At 58.1% G+C, this 16,405-nt stretch overlaps 1 protein-coding gene across 3 annotated transcripts in view; it reads right to left on the bottom strand.

Annotated features, from left to right (window-relative positions):
* The window catches only part of OTOF (otoferlin), an 89,036-nt gene that overhangs the window by 14,742 nt on the left and 57,889 nt on the right, over positions 1–16,405 (bottom strand). For all 3 annotated transcript variants that reach the window (XM_036874087.1, XM_036874088.1, XM_036874089.1), the window contains 18 exons: positions 12,272–12,334; positions 11,761–11,845; positions 8,918–9,077; positions 7,888–8,074; positions 7,273–7,459; positions 5,633–5,856; positions 5,083–5,191; positions 4,360–4,546; positions 4,110–4,230; positions 3,448–3,548; positions 3,240–3,330; positions 2,962–3,078; positions 2,532–2,684; positions 2,024–2,213; positions 1,818–1,942; positions 1,294–1,428; positions 425–586; positions 89–208 (listed from right to left, as the gene is read on the bottom strand). In XM_036874087.1, the coding sequence (XP_036729982.1) occupies positions 89–208; positions 425–586; positions 1,294–1,428; positions 1,818–1,942; positions 2,024–2,213; positions 2,532–2,684; positions 2,962–3,078; positions 3,240–3,330; positions 3,448–3,548; positions 4,110–4,230; positions 4,360–4,546; positions 5,083–5,191; positions 5,633–5,856; positions 7,273–7,459; positions 7,888–8,074; positions 8,918–9,077; positions 11,761–11,845; positions 12,272–12,334 (2,517 nt within the window). The remainder of the gene's footprint in view (positions 1–88; positions 209–424; positions 587–1,293; positions 1,429–1,817; positions 1,943–2,023; positions 2,214–2,531; positions 2,685–2,961; positions 3,079–3,239; positions 3,331–3,447; positions 3,549–4,109; positions 4,231–4,359; positions 4,547–5,082; positions 5,192–5,632; positions 5,857–7,272; positions 7,460–7,887; positions 8,075–8,917; positions 9,078–11,760; positions 11,846–12,271; positions 12,335–16,405) is intronic.

Below are 16,405 nucleotides of genomic sequence, written 5' to 3'. Positions count from 1 at the left end.
GAGAGAGAGTGAGGGGGGCCAGGGAGCAGAGCACAGCAGGGCCTGTTCAGGGCAGGGCTGGGAGGGGCCGGACGCAGTCCTCACACACCTCTATCCGGTACTTGCTGAGCACGGGCCGGATGCCCACAGGCACAGGCATGATGGGACCTCGGTCCACGTCCACTGGGCCATTGATGGGCGGCAGGTCGGCCTTCCCTGCTGGTCCAATCTGGGGAATGGGGGACATAGTGTCACACCCTGGGGAGCCCGGGGAGAGGGCTCTCTCTCCCCATGAGTTATTTGGCATGTGATCTGGGGAGACAGGGAAGGCTGAACAGCCCAGGTCCCCAAGAACCACACCCCCAGCTTCCTGTCCGACTGGCCTCACAGCAGGATGGGGAGGAGGAAGGCCCCTGGCCCAGCCCCCTCTTTCCAGCAGCCCCACCTGCAGCAGCTCGAAGGCGGCCAGCAGGTCCCCGGCCGTGGCGTTGCCGCGGTAGATCTGGTAGTACTCGAGCTGGGGCGGGAAGCGGGGCGGGCAGTATGCCTCGTCGGCCATCTTCACCAGGGGCTTGGCAAAGGTCCGGCCTATGAAGTCGGCTTTGCCCTGACGCGACAAACAGCCAAGGTGGCCGCTTGGTGCTTGAACTGACCAAGCATGTTCACACCTGGGATCTCATTCAGTCCTCACCATGGCCCCATGTAGTTGCAGGTGTGATCACCCCATTTTACAGATGGGGGAAACCAAGTCTCGGGCTAGCTCCAGGCCATGCTGGCAATGAATGGCAGATGCAGGACTCAGGACTAGAAACAGCTGCTCCTACCCCTAGTCCAGAGCTCCCTCGGGGCACCCCGGTAGCTGAGGCGGCTTGTAGTAAGCGGCTCCCCATCTCTGGAGGGGTCACCCTAATCCCCCACTCCCTTACTCCAGAGCTCCCATGGAGAGCTATGAGGCTGTTACTGACTGTGGTAGGTGTGGGCAGGGGTTGGGGGGCCCCTCAAATGGGGGAAGGCTGGGGACAGCAGGCTTTCCTGGCACATCTGGGTCTGAGCTTTGCTGGGAGGTGGGACGCCCTGGCCTGTCTCCTCCCTGAGGCCCCAGAGGCCCAAAGCATCGGGAAGGGGTCAGGTTGCAGTGACAGGGCAGGAGACACCCGGGGTCTCCTGGAGGGGCTGGTCAGCTGCCCAGACTCCCAGCTTCCCCGGCAAGCACCCTGGCCAAGGGGCTCTGGGGGTGGGCTGTGGAGGTGGCCGCTAACGCAGGTGGAGTGTGGGGGAGGAGGCGTGGTCCCTGGTGCCAGAGCCCACCCATACCATGGTGTCCTGGTCGTAGATTTCGATGACAATGATGGGGGGGTCATCCCGCAATTCATGAGCTTCGCCATAGAGCTCCAGGTTGTCGAACACCAGCATCTGGTCCCAGGTGGGGCACAGGGTCTCATTCAGCACCTGCAGCATGGGGGGGGGGCACAGGTAAGTGATGGTGGGTGGGCAACACCTGAAGAGGAGTCACCCCCAGTCACTGTGGTTTCCAGGGGACGTGGGAGCAGGAGTGCCATGCTCCCTGACTCTTCTGGGAATCTCAAAATGAAGGCTGATATGAGGTCCGCTCCTGACCCTCTCTCCCAGCCCCCCGCCAGTGTCTTCCCTGTCTTCTGCGTGGAATGTGACCACGATTAAAGCCTTCACCAGTGTGGCCTGGGCCTGCAGTCATCTGCCAGGCTTCCCTCTAAGGATCTGGAGTAGTGGCTGGTCTGTTTCTCCAGGTCCCAGAGGCTCACAGGCCCCCTCCAGTGCTCTCAAAGCCAGAGCCAGGCCCTCCTCCCTGGGGCCCTCACCTCTGTGCACTGACTCTGGTTGATGAAGAAGACACGGGCGAAGGGGTCCGAGAGGCCGCTGCTGTCGGCGGCAAAGAGGCTGCGCGCCTGGTACATGTGGGCACGGAGCTGGAAGGCCTGCTTCTCTGTGGGGGAAGCAGGCTGAGGCTCAGGGAACAGGCCACCCGCCGGTGCCCTCCCGCCCAGGCCCGGGAGTCCTCGCTCACTGGTGTAGAGCAGGCTGATGGGTGGGAAGGCGTGCAGGCCTGGGCCCTGGGCCGCCCTGACCTCCTCGAAGCCGCAGGGCAGGCCGCACAGAAAGTCCTTGCACTGCTTGCTGAGGCCCAGCCACAGATAGAGCTCCAGCTTGGCCTGCACCGTCCAGCCCGCCGAGCCGAAGCCCCGCTTCCCTGGCAGCTGCGGGTGGGCGCAGGGTCAGCTGCTGGAGCCCACGGCATGAGGAAGGGGCAGGAGGCTGGAGGAGGCTATGGGCGGAGGGGCCCCTGCCCTCCGCAGCCATCCCGCTGGGCTGTGTGGTGCGGAACACAGTGCAGAGGGGCATGGGGGGACCCCCCACCCCTTTCCTATTCTCTCCAGCTCTTCTTTGAGCACCCCGTCAGCTCTGGCCAGCCAGACCCAGGGGTGGGGGTACTGCTCCCTCCAAGGGGAGGTTGACCCCTTGAAAAAGCGCCGACCCCAGCCCCTCCGCCCCCAATCTTGCTCCCCTTCCGGCACCTTGAGGAAGAGCGTCTTGACCTTGGCGCAGTCCTTGCCCAGCTCCTCCTCCACGGTGGAGAAGAGCAGGTCCTTGGAGGGCACCCGGGCGTAGGCGATGCGCTTGTTGTTGCTCATCATCCAGATGAAGACGTCGGGGACGCTGTGCTGAGGCTGCGGTGGGGGCAGGGTGGTGGCCAGTAAGGGAGAGATCCTGCCTCTTGGCCAGGCCTGAACCCACAGAGGAAAGGACCCCGACGCTGGCTCTTCCTTCTCCTCCCACCGATCCAACGGGAAGAACACGGGACAGGGTGAAAGGCTTGGTCTCTCCTGTCCCCCAACAGCTGTCAGAATGGGAGGGGCCTCCTGGATGGTCTGGCCCAACCCCTCCTGTGCAGCCCCCCTTCCGCCACCTTGGGTCACTCTGGTTTGGGGCTGGCAGGGGGCACACCTCGTCTGCCAGGAAGCGCAGCTTGTGCAGGAAGTTCTGGCACAGCCTCAGCTTGTCCCGCACCGTGTGCCACTTCACCTGTGCCCGCAGGGTCTTGGCCTGCTGCCCCATGCTCTCCTGCCGGGGTCGGGGGTGTAAGTGGGGCTCAGGTCATGACGCATGATGGAGGGTCTGGCCCTGGGGGCTGTGACCTCAGAGACAGATGTCCCCCACCTCGGGTTCCCTTTTCACCTCCAGACCCTCCCTCCGTCCCCGGTGTGGTCCAGCCGCGTCCTCACCAGCTCCCGCATGCAGGACTTGAGGCGCTCCCGGTCCAGCCTGGTGCGGGACCAGTGGCCCTGGTCCTTGTCCGCGAGGGAGAGGAAACGGCTGGGAGGGGGAGAAGCAGGGCTTAGCAGAGCCCACCCGCCAGCAGGAGGCCTGCAGATGCCTCCTTCTCTGCAAACCCCCCACTTCTGACCCCCGACTGGCAGCCCTGACACTTACTAGCAGCCACAGCTCAGCTCCTCCAGGACGCCCCGCAGTCGACGCTCAGGGTAGGACTTTTCCGTTTTGATCATCTCCTGCACATCATTCAGGCCTTCTTCCTGTGAACCAGGGGTGTGAGCCACAGCCCCCCTCAGCCTCCCCAAATGTCTCCCTCGTTCATCAGGGGGATGAGGGTCTAGCGCCCTAGGACCTCCCACGAGCGCCATCTCCGGACTGTCTCGCCATCACAAGGAAACCCAAATTTTCCAGGTTCTGTTTTCAGAACCTGAAGGAAGAAGCCACCTCTGGGCCATGAGTCTGTGGTCCTGGTGGACCCACAGGGGTCGGACAGAACTCAGGGCTAGATTCAGGGGGTGGGGGAGTGCAGGCCAGAGACAGAGGGGTTGGCCAGTCACCTCCAGGGAAACCCGGGGCTGGATGGGCCAGGGTTCCCAGACTCCACTCCGGGCCGCCCTCAGGCTCTCCACCGCTCCTGGGACTGGGGCGGGGACAGGAACACAGGTTCTACAGGGGCCACTCTGCAGTTCCTCCCCCAACCGCACGGCGTGCTGCCCGGCAGACAGGACTCGCGTGTTGCCGGGGAGCTGTCCAAGCTGGGAGAGGCCCTCTGAAGCACACGCCCTCTGCCTTTCCCCTCCCCGCCGTGGCCTGGCCCTGACCAGCTTGTCTGCGATGTGGTCCACGATGTTGGCATTGTAGAGGCGGCGGCGCTGGTCCGGCCACCAGCTCTTGATGTAGATGCAGGGCTTGCGCTCCAAGTAGGGCAGATGGAAGTAGTTCCTGGCGTGGGAGCAGGTGGGAGGTTGAGGACTGGGCACCCAGGGAGGCGGTGGTGGGGCGGGGCCAGGCCATGAGAGGATGGGAGGCAGTGGGCAGGGCTCCCAGGACCCTCTGTCCTGGCCGGCTCACCTGTCGGTGATCTGGGGCCGCATGGGTGGGCTGGAGGAGACTGAGGGCAGGTCCCCACCCTCGTCAGTCTCGTCGTCACTCGACTTCTGGATCAGATCCACTTCCTCCTCGTCCCCAGGCTCCTTCCGAGGCCGAGGCCGAGGCCGCTGGGGTCGAGACAGGCCATCGACTTCGTTCCCATAGTTGCCTGGAGGCAGAAGGGGGCACGGAGGGCCTAGAGTCCTTTCCCCACCAGGCCCCACCCTGCCCTCCAGTCCAGGGGTCTGCGGGAGGGAGGAGGGAGAGTCAGGGAATGGGGCTGGTGCTCACAGGTCTGTGCCAGCTCAGACACGATAGAACACTGGCCAGAGGAAGGGGCCATGTCCTACACTCCTGCGGAGGTCTCACTAGGAGCCCTGATGACCGCTGAGCTCAAGGTCCAGCCCAGGACGTGGCCCGTATTCCCACTCTCTCCTCTCCAGTCCCATGAGGGCCTCGCTCCCTTCTGCCGGGAGGGCTTCTTTCCTCCTCCTGTCCCTAACACAGCCTAGCCCTTAGGTGGAGCTAAGGCCGACCCTGTGGGGCGCGTGTTCTCAGGTGCAGTCGCTGTATGTGGTGTGGGTGCCTGAGGACACACGAGGGAAGTGGTCAAAGTTCCCCGCCCCCCCCCCGCCCCCCGGGCTGTGGAGCGGGGCCTGGCAGTTACCACCCAGCAGCCCCCCGTCCTGCGAGCCCAGCTCTCACCTATAGTGACCTCAAAGGTGATGGGCTTGTCTCCGTTTTTCCGGTCGATCATTGAGGCCTCCAGGAGGGCTCCAAATAGAAAGAATTCTTCCATTTTCCCCACGCAGCTCTGTGGAGAAGGTGGTTCAAACCCCCCGGAAAGCTTAACGGGGTGGGGGCTGGGCCTGGGGCCAGGCCTCCTCCTACGTCTTACAGACAGGCCCTTGGGGCTAATGGTGGGGACATCCTACCCGGCTGTGGAGCTAGGAGCCCCGACACTGAAGGCCCAGTTCCTTCGGCCCTCCAGCCTGTCCCTGGAGGAAGGGCTGCTATGTCCGGCGCAAGGACAGCCATGGCCAGGAACAAGGCAGAGACAAGGCTCCACCTTGGGACCTCCGGGGAGAGCACAGGCACAGGCAGTGGAAGGGGACAGAGGTCCTACCGCTTTCTGGGGAGGGAGGCCCCATCCCGGGGTCTGGGCCCCTGAGGCAGGCAGGAGGGACACTGGCAGAGGCCAGGCGCAGGCTGCCGTGGTGGGAAGGGGGTTGAGCACAGCGCCCTGGGGCCTCACCTCGGAGACGGGTGCGGCCTGTTCCACCTGCACCTCCGTGGAGCTGGTGAGCTCAGGGTTGGAAGTGTCCAGGATCTCCACCGCCAGGCCCAGCATGAGGCGGGCGCGGAAAGACACGCCCTCCCCCAGGCCCTCGTTCAGGTCCTGGTGCTCGTCCAGCAGCGTGTAGTTGCGTGTGGAGCCATACATGTTCACCCAGGCGGGGCCCAGCGTGGGCAGGAAGCCTGCGGGCCGGGGGCAGAGGGTCGAGGGGCTCACTCGGGTGGAGGGACCTATTCTGGGGGCTCCTGGCCTGTACCTCCTGGTTGCTGAGCTGAGGACCTCGTGTCTCGCTCGGGGAAATGTCTGAGGCGGCAGAGGGCCTGCGGGCAGCGAGGCTCACAGGGGCTGCGGGGAGAGCGGTGTCTGCTGCGCGGGGCTGGCTGTGGGGTGGCCTTGTCACTTGCATGGGGCACTTCTGTGTGTCTGCTTATTCTCTGCGGGAGCCTGAGCTGGCCGTGCCGCTCCGCATACACACACGTCCATTTCTGTGGAGCAAGACCACGCCCCCTGCTTCCCGGTGCCTGTGGCGGGGGCCGTCTATGACCTACTTGAAGGACCGATGCCCCAGCTCCTCAGCAAGGCCTTTGCCTTCTGTGCAGACCTGTGTGCCACTAGGGTCCCACCTGCCTCTGCAGACCCCTGCCCTCTCTCCGAAGGCCCTTACTCTTCGCCTGTGCCTGTTAATCGCTCTTCCTCCACGAAGTACCCCCAATTCCTAGTCCCAACTATTTTTCTCCCATTAGGATTTGTTATGTCTCATGTGTAGCACGGATTCAATTCTGCCTTATGAGTTTTGTTTGGTTTCTGTTCTGCCTAGTTTATAAAGAACATTATAGCATTTAAAAAACTGAGATATTCTTCCTATAACATAAAATTCACCATATTTAAAGCATTTCAGTGGTTTTTTGTGCATTCACTATGTTGTGCCACCATCCAGGACATTTCCATCCTCCTCAGAAGAAACCCCATACCTTTCAGTGGTTCGTCCCAGTTCCCCTTCCCCCCAGCTCCTGGCAACCACTCGTCTACTTCCTGTCTCTATGCATTTGCCTATTCTGGACATTTCATACAAATGGAATCATACAATCTGTAGTCTTTTGTGTCTTCTGTCTCAGGTTTTGAGCATTTGGCAGCACACCCGTCTCCCTCATCCCCAGGGGAGCACCATGAAGACCGGATGCATTCCTCCTTGTTCTGTATCCCTGGTACTCAGCTCAGTGCTCTGGTCCTACAAGTCTGTAGATAGGTACTATGGCAGCAGTACACGCATATATGTAATACGTATGTATATATACACGTATATAATTACTATTATTCTCATTTTACAGATGGGAAAACAGGTATGAAGGTCACGCAGATTCTAACTGTCAGAGCTGGAGTTCAAATCCAGGCAGCCTGGCTCAGGCGGGCCCAGGCACCTCTGTGCAGACGTGAACCATGAGTTTCCACCCTTCCCTGGAGGCAGGGGCTGTTGGCAATGCCCTGACCATGCCTGGCACCTTTCAGGCAGAGGTGCGGGATGGTGGTGGTGTATGGGGGGGTCTCATTTACGCTACCCCTTTAGCCCCACGTCCCACCCCCAGTCTCCTGCTGCTGACCTTTGTCTCCGTCGTTGGAAATCTTGCGCAGGTCAATGAAGTGGGTGCCGATGGCCACGTCGTTGACCTTGTCTGAGTCCCGGATCTGTACCTTCATGCGCTTGCAGAGCGGGGGGAACAGGTCTGTAAAGACCACCTGCTCATTCCACAGTGGCTCATAGCTGCTCTTCTGCACTGAAGTCTTGCCCTGGTGGGAGGGAGCGAGGGTTAGGGTTTGTGTACGTGCATGAGTGTGCATGTGTGTCTGTGTGTGAGTGTGTATATGTGTGCTATGTGTGTGCATGTGGTGTGTGTGTGTGTACTTATCTCCTCACCCTTCCCCACCCCAGCCTCTCTGGCTCTTCTCCCTCTCAGTGCCCCCCTCCCCTCAGCTCTTGGTGACCTGGGGGCAGTGAGGAATCCCTAAGGCCCAGCCTGGCCTCACCCCCCAGCCCCTCTGAGCTAGAGCTCCCCTCATCTCTCTCTCCTCACTTCTAGAGGTGACTCACCAAGGTGATCAAAGGCCAGTCTCGCGGTTTCTGATTTTGCCTCACGTCCATCCCCAGGATCCCACACCCAACCCCTTGGACCTCTGGTGCCTGTCACCCCAAGCCCCAGCCTCCTGCACCCCAATACCTTCTGGCCGGCAAAGAAGACTTGCACGTAGGGGTCGACCAGGTCCTTGTTCTCACCAATGAAAGCCTTCTTCATGTTGGCCATGAGGCTTGTGTTCATGTGGGGCAGCCCCTCTGCTCTGTAAATCTTCACGTAGAACCGGGCCCACTGGCGTTCGGGGGGCACCCCCTCGGGGAGCAGCAAGTTCCTGCCGGCACATACAGCTAGGGCTGGGCACCCCGACTCCTGCCCCAGCATCTACATACCCCTGGGGGCCGGGACAACAGGTGAAGGACGGCTGAGAAGGCCCACACTAGGACTAAAGACGCTGGAGTTTAGGGCACCTGCTCTCTTGTGATCCTGGGCAAACCTCCCCATCTCTCTAAGCCTCAGTTTACTCACCTTTAAGATGGGAATAATATGGTATTCCCTCTCAGAATATGATAAGGCTCAAATAGGTTAAAATATATGAGTACATTATAAACTGTAGCGTGGGAGACCACTCTTAATAATATTATCCAGTTTTCTCAGCTGTGTGTCACATCTTTCATCTCCTACACAAAAACCTCACAACTGGCCCCCACTCTCCCTCCTTGGCCCATGGAAGGCATGATTCATTGGATCCTGCACTTTTTCTCACTGAATCCAGATGAGGTCCCAGAATATTTCTCAACAACCACTGTCAGCTGCCTGGAATTGGTACAGAAAACAAATCTCTTTGCTCTCCTGGGTGTAGACTCAAGACCCAGCAGCTCTGGGACTCCGCTCTTTTCTTCCAAGTTTCTGACAGTCAGAAGCCTGGATGTCAAATGACTGTCACTCTTGACTGTCCTCTGTGAACCCCTGCCTGCCCTGCCTCAGTCCTTTCTGCCCCATGAGGAGAGTCCCCGGACACCGAGGCTGGCCGGGCCTCAGTCCTTCCAGGGAGAGATGGGCCATCTGGGCATGGGGGTAGGGAGATGGAGGGTGAGATCCACCCTGGGGGCTCCCTTGGTGTTCCAGGAAGGGCTGGGCCGGGTCTCCAGGGGCTGGGGGAGGATGGGAGCCTCACCCCTCAATGTCATCCTCGTCTGTCTCGTTGGCCTTGTGGGGCGTCTTGATGTTGTCCCCCTTTCCCATCACGGCGACGTCGCACTTCACGTAGCCCTTCAGCCCCGCGGAGATGTCGTCGGGGTCCGACAGGATGGCCCACTTATGGTGGAACTGGTGCTCTGCAGTGGCAAGGAGCAGGGGCTGCACCTGCTGGCCTACCCAGGGTGGCACCTGTCCTCGGGGCAGGCCTCGGAGCCCAGGTCATCAGGTCTCGGGGCCCTGGGGCCACAGCTTTGCCTGCCTCTCGGCCAGGGAGACAGAGGTCCCCGAGCAAGGGTGGCTGAGGCAAGGCCCCGCCCCTGGTCATGCACCCAGGCGTGTGGTGTGGCTTCAGAGGAGCCTCCTAATTGGTTTCTCTGCCTGCAGCCCTCCTGCCCCCAACCCATGCAGTCAACCACCATGCAGCTTCCAGACAGAGGCCTCAGAGAGGCCCTCCCTCTCTCACTCCCCATTTCAAACCCACCTGAGGCTCCCCAGTACTTGGGGGAAAGACCACAGACCTCAGCATCCCCTGTGGGGTCTCCTGATACAGCTCTTCCCAGCTCGCAGTGTTCACCCTCTGCCCGCCCCCCCCGTGCTCCTGCAAGCAAAGCTGTTTACCCCTCTCTGAATAATTCATATTGCTGTTTCATACCCCCATGCCTTTGTGGCTGCTGTTCTTTGAGCTTGCAATGCCCCCATCCCTTCTGTCCCCCACCCCAACCCTCCACCTCCCTATTCACACTTCTAATCATTTTGTTCATGTGTCTCCTCTTCCATGCAGCCTTCCCTGACTTCCTCAGAAGAGCTGATCCTGGCCCCTTTCCATATGCACATCTCCTAACTCACTATCACTGTGATTATCTACTTACTGTCTGTCTCCAATTTCAGCCTGAAAGCCTCCTAGAGACAGGGACCGGTAGTGTCACCCCAATACTCCCAGGAATTAGGACAGTGTGGAGGAAAGGACAGATGTCAAGAGAGCAGGCCACTCTAGGACGGATCTGCCCCTTCAGGTTGACTTTAAAGCTGATTGTAGGCGTAGCCTGCACGAAGGGCACATCTTCTTCCTTGATTTTGTGTGGGCACTGGAATCTCCAGGGACTCAGAAGTTTCCTCTTCCCCTCCCTCCTCTTTCAACTTCTACTATAGTTCAGGCCTGTTGCCAGCAAGCCTCTCTGTCCCCATTCGGTTCTGTGAGATGTGTTCAGGACTGTGTGCAGAAATCAGCCTGTTTGGGGATAGGCCAGGCCAACTGTGTCTCCGGAGAGATAATGCCATTGCAGAGTCCGAAGAGACAGACTGGGACGGTGAGAGGGGAGTAAGCCATGTGCGTGAGGGGTCACTGGAGGCCGTCAGCTGAACTGGCGCATCTCAGGAGGAGGGGGCCATGTCCTAGGCTACCCCAGAGCTTCAAGGGTCTTGCCAGAGTGGATGTTTGTGGGATGGATACATGAACAGATAGATAGCCAGATGGCTGGATGGGGAGTTGGATAGTAGAAGACGGGTGGTAGGGTGCCTGGCTGGCCTAAAAGCTAGATGGATAGAGGGATGGATGGATGGCAGATGGATAAATGGATAGAAGGATGGATTAACATACAGACAGGTGAGTAGGTAGATATGTGGGTGGGTGAAAGAATATATGGGTGGATGGACAGATGTGTGAATGAATAGTTAGATGAACTGGGGAAATTTAGTAAGGAAAGAGAATAAGACTCAGGAGGGACATAAAATTTGTCTTCAGAGTTAAAGGCTATTTGAAGAGGGAATGGATTTCTTCTTTCTGTTCCTTCAGAGAGAGATTGGACTAGATGTTTTTAAGGTCTCTTCAAGCTTGAGTGATCTATGATTTTGTGATTTTTATGTGTATAATCTTGGGTTTTCAGCTTAGATTTTCTGGTCTGAGTCATAGTTATAATGTGCACCAGCCAAGTGTCTACTAGGTTGAACATAAGGAATCGCCAATTTGTTCAACCTAATAGTTTAGTGGCACCTCTGAGACACAACTTCTTTTAGCCTCATTTTTCTCGTCTGTAGAATGGGAAGGAATGCTGATGTCTCCCTCACTGTTTTGTGAGGGTCAAATGTGATTGTCTGGGTGAAATTGTATTGTCACTGTCAGAGGGCCTAATGGGGTCCTTACTGCACCCAAGTGGCGGGTTCACTTCAGGGCATGGGTGGGGCCCAGTGCCAGCTTGTCTGCCCGTGGTTCCCAAGCTGGCCGTGTGGTGAGTGTTGTCTGTCAGGCTGAGGCACCTTCTCTGTCTGGTCCAACCCTCACCAGCCCTCTGGGCCACGGCTTGGGGTTCCCTCACTAACCCCACACAGTGCTGGCTTATGGGTTCCCCCAGAGCTGCTGAGCAGATAGCCCACGCGGCTGTTCTCAGGCAGCCTGGGTCCCTGGACGGATGGTCAGTGAAGGTGTTTTCAGGGCACAGTGTCCCTCAGAGACTGCCCCCCGCACTGGGTGTCGGGAACAGCGTGGCTCAGTAGGGACTCTGGAGTCACACGGCCTGACCTCACTGTAGACCAGCTGGGTGACCAGGGAAGCCCCGGCACTCCTCTGGCGCCCAGGCCCCTCAGCTGTAAAAGGGGGCCATGCTGCCGCCTCTGCAGGCCTCCCGTGAGCCCCGCCGACTGGGCGCAGGTGGTCACTGCGACTGATGCAGGCTGGGCACCCCATCGCTCTGCATACCTGAAGACTGTGCACTCACGGCCTCACCTGAGCCCAGCGGCCTGGCCAGGCTGAGCCCAGGGCCCGCCAGGGTGGGAGGGACCGCGTGTCCCGGGCTCCCGGAGCTGACGGGCTGTGCAGCTACTCACCCGGCTGGGAGTACACGGTCCCCACGTCCATCTTGAAGGAGCCCACCAGGGTGCCACTGCGCAGCAGGTTCTTGGAGTGAATCACCTTCCAGGCAGAACCACCAGTCGCCAGTCAGGCGGCATGGGGCTGAGGCTTTCCGTGGGGCGGGGAAGGGCTGACTGATAGGGGTGCCATGTCACTCTTTCTGGGGATGTGAGCTTCAGGTGAAGCAGGAGGGCATCTGGCAGGGCAGGGGCAGCTCTCTGAGGCTTAGTATCAGCCTCTTCTGCCTCGCCTGTGCTTTGCTGGCCGCCAGGTATGGGTGAGCAGGTTGTACACTATACAGAAGGATCTGGCTAATGGGGTGAGAGGGGCCCACGTCCAGCCTGTGCCCCACTTGCCCGGCTGTGTGTCTGGGTGCGGTCTGCCTTCTTATGGTTGGCCTGCCCAGAGGGGGTGCCCTTTTCAAGTCTGCACAAAGGTGCAGTTTGATCTAAGAGCCCCGCCTGCCAGGGACTGCTCCCCACTCACCGAGATCTTGATGATCTTGTCGAACATGACGTCAGGAGAGACATGGAAGTCGAAGACGAAGTACTGGAGGGGGGAAGGACCCAGACTTGCTGTCACTTGGAGGGCAGAGGCTAAATGCCGGGCACCTCCCTCCTGAAAGTGCCTGTCTGCACCCCGGCCATTTCCCTTGAGCCCCAAAGTTCGGACGAGCAGGAGGGGCAACCGCTGGTCCCCCCTGACCCCGGGGAAGCTGGGAGTCGTGTGGTCTTGAGCAACACATCTTCTGAACCTCAGCTTCCTGAGCTGTCAAATGGGGGTAATGATGCCCCCCCTTAGAGTCTTGTTATGAGGCTTGATGAGATACGTGTAAGATACTGTAAGATACGCTGTGGTTATATGGGCCCCACAGACACCACCAGTAAACCACAATGCTGCCTAGAAGATGCACCCCAAGTTTGGAGGTGTTTAAATGTAAACTAAGCTGAGCCTAAGAATTTAGAACTGATGAACTCAATCTGCTGTAAATGTAACTGCCGTGGGCGCGACCTGTCCTCTCTGGCTGGGAGCTGCCACTCACAGCTGCAGCGCCCACCCATCTGTCCTGGCCTTGGTGTGCGGGTGCTGGGAGCGAGGGTGCGGACGGTGAGCAGAAGGGCCACTGCTTTGGTGAACTTGTGGGCAGGGAGATGGAGAAAGGTTGCCGAAGAGCTTGGAGCAAATGAGAATCTGCTCCTGGCTGCTGGAGGCTCACGCTAGAGCATTGTGGGTAACAGCGCCAGCTTTAGAGCCAGAAAGACTGAGCTTTCACTGTTGCTCCAATCACCTCCCTTCCTGAGCCTCGGTTTACACCTCTGTGACGTGGGGATAACGAGCCAGGGCCGCCATGTGGAACTGCTCCGGGGTAGCATTCACGGGGTTGCTGGGAGGCGTGGTTTGGAATCTAAATGAGATGACCCGGGTCAAGCATTCAACCCAGGCATGCACACGGCCACTGCACAATAAATACCAACTGCTACGAAGCACTATGCCCGGATGATGCTGGTCACGGGGGACTGAAGCTCTGGAGAGGTGGGTGGTACAGGCATCTAGACACGCAGATGGTAACCGATGCCTTGAGGCTGGGGAGATACCCAGGGAGAGAAGGAAGGAGAATAGGAAAGAAGCAGGCCCAGGACAGGGCTCCAAGAAGCAGCAGCACTTCAGCAGTGGGCACAGGGAGTGATGCCAAGAAAGGCAGTGAGGAGAGGAGCTGGAGAGAGGGGAAGGCAGGAGAGTGGCAGGAGAGGTCCCCAGGACAGGGGGCGGCGAGAGGATGGAAGGACCGGGGCAGTCAAGGGAGAGGGAGCAATGGTGGATGTTGAACTTAGGGACAGTGAGGTCCTTGATGTCTGGAAAAGGGCAGTTTCAGGAAAGATGGGGGGCAGAAATGACTGCAGAGATTAAGGTGAGGAAGTGGTGGTCACTAGGAGGTATGTGGGACTGAGGAAAGGCATAGCTAGGTGGATAGATAGATAGATGGATGCATGGATAGGTAGATGGATAGATAGATGGTAGGCTTCTAGCTCCTGTCCTTGATCATAATGCTTCTTCATAGTTGTGCTTAGAATATGCTAGAGTGAAATGCCTTATAGACAAAAGAGGAGCCAAAAGAAAAGCAAAGGCAGAGGTGGTGATGTTGAGTGGATGATATAATGGTAGATTCTTTGGGATGCAGAAAGAGAAAGATTCAAGGCAATGGGGAGAGGTGGTTTTAGGCAGAAGGAAGATGACGGTGTCTGGGACCGGATGTACCGAGAAGAGGTCTTGGCCTGGTCTGTGGATTGTCAGGTTGTTCTGGGGACAGGGGTGATGGTTATGAGCCTCCCTTCATAAGAAGACAAGTCCAGAGCCAGGCAGGAGGGTCAAGGTCAAGGCCAGGTGCCGCAGAGCTGTGTCAGCCCCAGGAGAGCGAGCTAACTAAGCTAGAACTCTGAGCTGTCTGTGGTCATATTCCTTGTATTTCCTGAACATATTTCCCTTTTGTAATTACTTAGAAATCTAAGTGATGTTGGTTGTTCTCACCTCCCTCTATTGTGTTTAGTGGAACCAAAGGTAGGTTCCCATCAACTCAGAGGATTAGCGGAAAGCAGCACCCCCCTGGGACCAGGGGGATAGTATAAAAGGAAGAGAAGGGAAAGAAAATTCTAGCTTTGGGGCTGGGACGAATCATGGGAAGATAGTTTAGAGCACTGGTTCTCAACCGGGGGCGAGTTTAACCCCCGGGAGGCATTTGACAATGTCTAGAAACCTTCTTGGTTGCTACATCTGGGTGGAGGATTGCTATTGGAGGGTTGCTTCTATCTAGTGGGTAGAGGCCAGGGATGCTGCTCAATACCCTACAAGGCACAGGACAGTCGCCTACAACAAAGAATCACCTGGTCCAAAGTAGCCACAGGGCTGAGTCTGAGAAACTCTGGTTTAGAGGAAACAGAAATCGAATAAATCAGAATTACTTGGGTTTGTGAAAAAGAACAAAAATATGATCAGGTGTAAATTTAAGATGATCCAAAGATGAGTGGAATAAATAGTTTTAGTGGCTATAAATGTAGAGTTTGGAAAATGGAACTAGGAAGTGTGCTGTTTGCACCCGCTCTGTGGCCAGGCTTGAGCTTGGTGCAGAGCAGATGCCCAGCGGATGTCTGTTTCTTCGTTTGGGTAAGTATCCATTCAGCAAAGTGTTACCAAAGCCCTCTAGGTACATGGCAGGCCCTGGGCTGGGCTACAGAGATGCAGGAGACTGGGATCCTCCCGGGTTAGATGTGAAGAACCAACTGCAACTTGGGGTTGTTATTGTCAGAGAGAGGAATGCCCTGACCTCTGACCTAGAGAGTGCAGGGAAGGCTACTCAGTGCAAGGACATTTGAGCTGGGCTCTGCAGGGTGAGTAGGAGTTTGCGGAGGAGCCACAAAGTGGGGAGAACAGCTCTGTTTCCTTGGGAAGGAGGAAACCATTTGAATGAAACATGAGGCATTTGGCCCTGCTGCAAGGTGAGCCCTCCCATCAGGCAAACATGGCTTCACCACTATCAAATAACTGTGGAAGGCCATGGGGGCCCTGTCTCCACATCTGTTAGGGAAAAATAGACGTTATCTAGGCCGGAGGCTTTTCCAGTCAGGGATGTGTCCTGACATAAGGTCAGAGGTGTCGAGCCTGAATTTCCTGACTCCTGGGACGGTTGCCGCATGGGGCTCCTGAACAGCAGTGTCCCAGCCCTGTGGCCCTGCAGGAAACCAGCTGTGAGAATGGGGTCCATTTGTGGTCATTGAGGAGACCTCGGCCAGGCTCTGGCTTTAGCCTGGGTCTCCGTGAAGGGCAGAGGTGTGCCTGGGTTTTCCTCCTGAAGGCCCACGACTGGGGCCGCCCACAGTTTCCCAAGCGATGCCCTCCCCCAAGCAGCAGACAGCACCCTCAGCCCTCACCACGCCCAGGACGGACACCGAAACACAGGATGCAGATGCCGCGTTTGGCCAGGGTGCCCAGCTGACTTCTGGCTTAGTCTGATGTGTGCTCAGGGACCTGAGGGGCACCCTTCCCCAGAGCTGATTAAGATGGGTCCCTCCCTGGAGCCCAGAGTCACGATGCTGTGTCTGGGGTGGCCATCCAAGGTGGCAGACAGAGCCCTGGGCAGAGGCAGGGCAGTCTGGGCCCTGCTCTGTCTACAGTACTCTCTATGATCTTGGTCCTTTTCATATTGTGGTCTCAGTCTCCTCCTCTGTAAGATGGAGAGATTGAACTAGAAGGTCTCTGAGGCCCTTTAACCTCGATGTGGCCTCAAACAGCGGCAACGAACAGCAGTGGGTACCGGGCCTTTTATCCCTCACTCCCCAAGCATCACGGCCAGTGGTCTGGAAGGACCCCGAAGAGGTTCAGGCGCCCATGACGGCAGCTGAGCAGAGAGCGTGCGCACAGAGAACCCGACTCTGGCACGTAGCACCCGGGCCAGGTCTTTCTCCAGGAGCTTCAGTGTCGCTTGTGTAAGATGGGATTGATGGTGACAACTTCTGACAGTGTGAGAGCCAGAAGAGATGATGCACCAAAAACGTTTACAAGAGTGCCCGGCACGCAGCAAGTGCTCATTAGTGGTGCCAGTGCCACCATGGGCTGGGGCTGGAAGGA

This window comes from Balaenoptera musculus, chromosome 13, assembly GCF_009873245.2.
Source record: "Balaenoptera musculus isolate JJ_BM4_2016_0621 chromosome 13, mBalMus1.pri.v3, whole genome shotgun sequence".
NCBI lineage: Eukaryota > Metazoa > Chordata > Mammalia > Artiodactyla > Balaenopteridae > Balaenoptera > Balaenoptera musculus.
The sequence above is the reverse complement of the archived record's forward strand: the minus strand, read 5'-3'. Positions and strand labels throughout refer to the sequence as shown.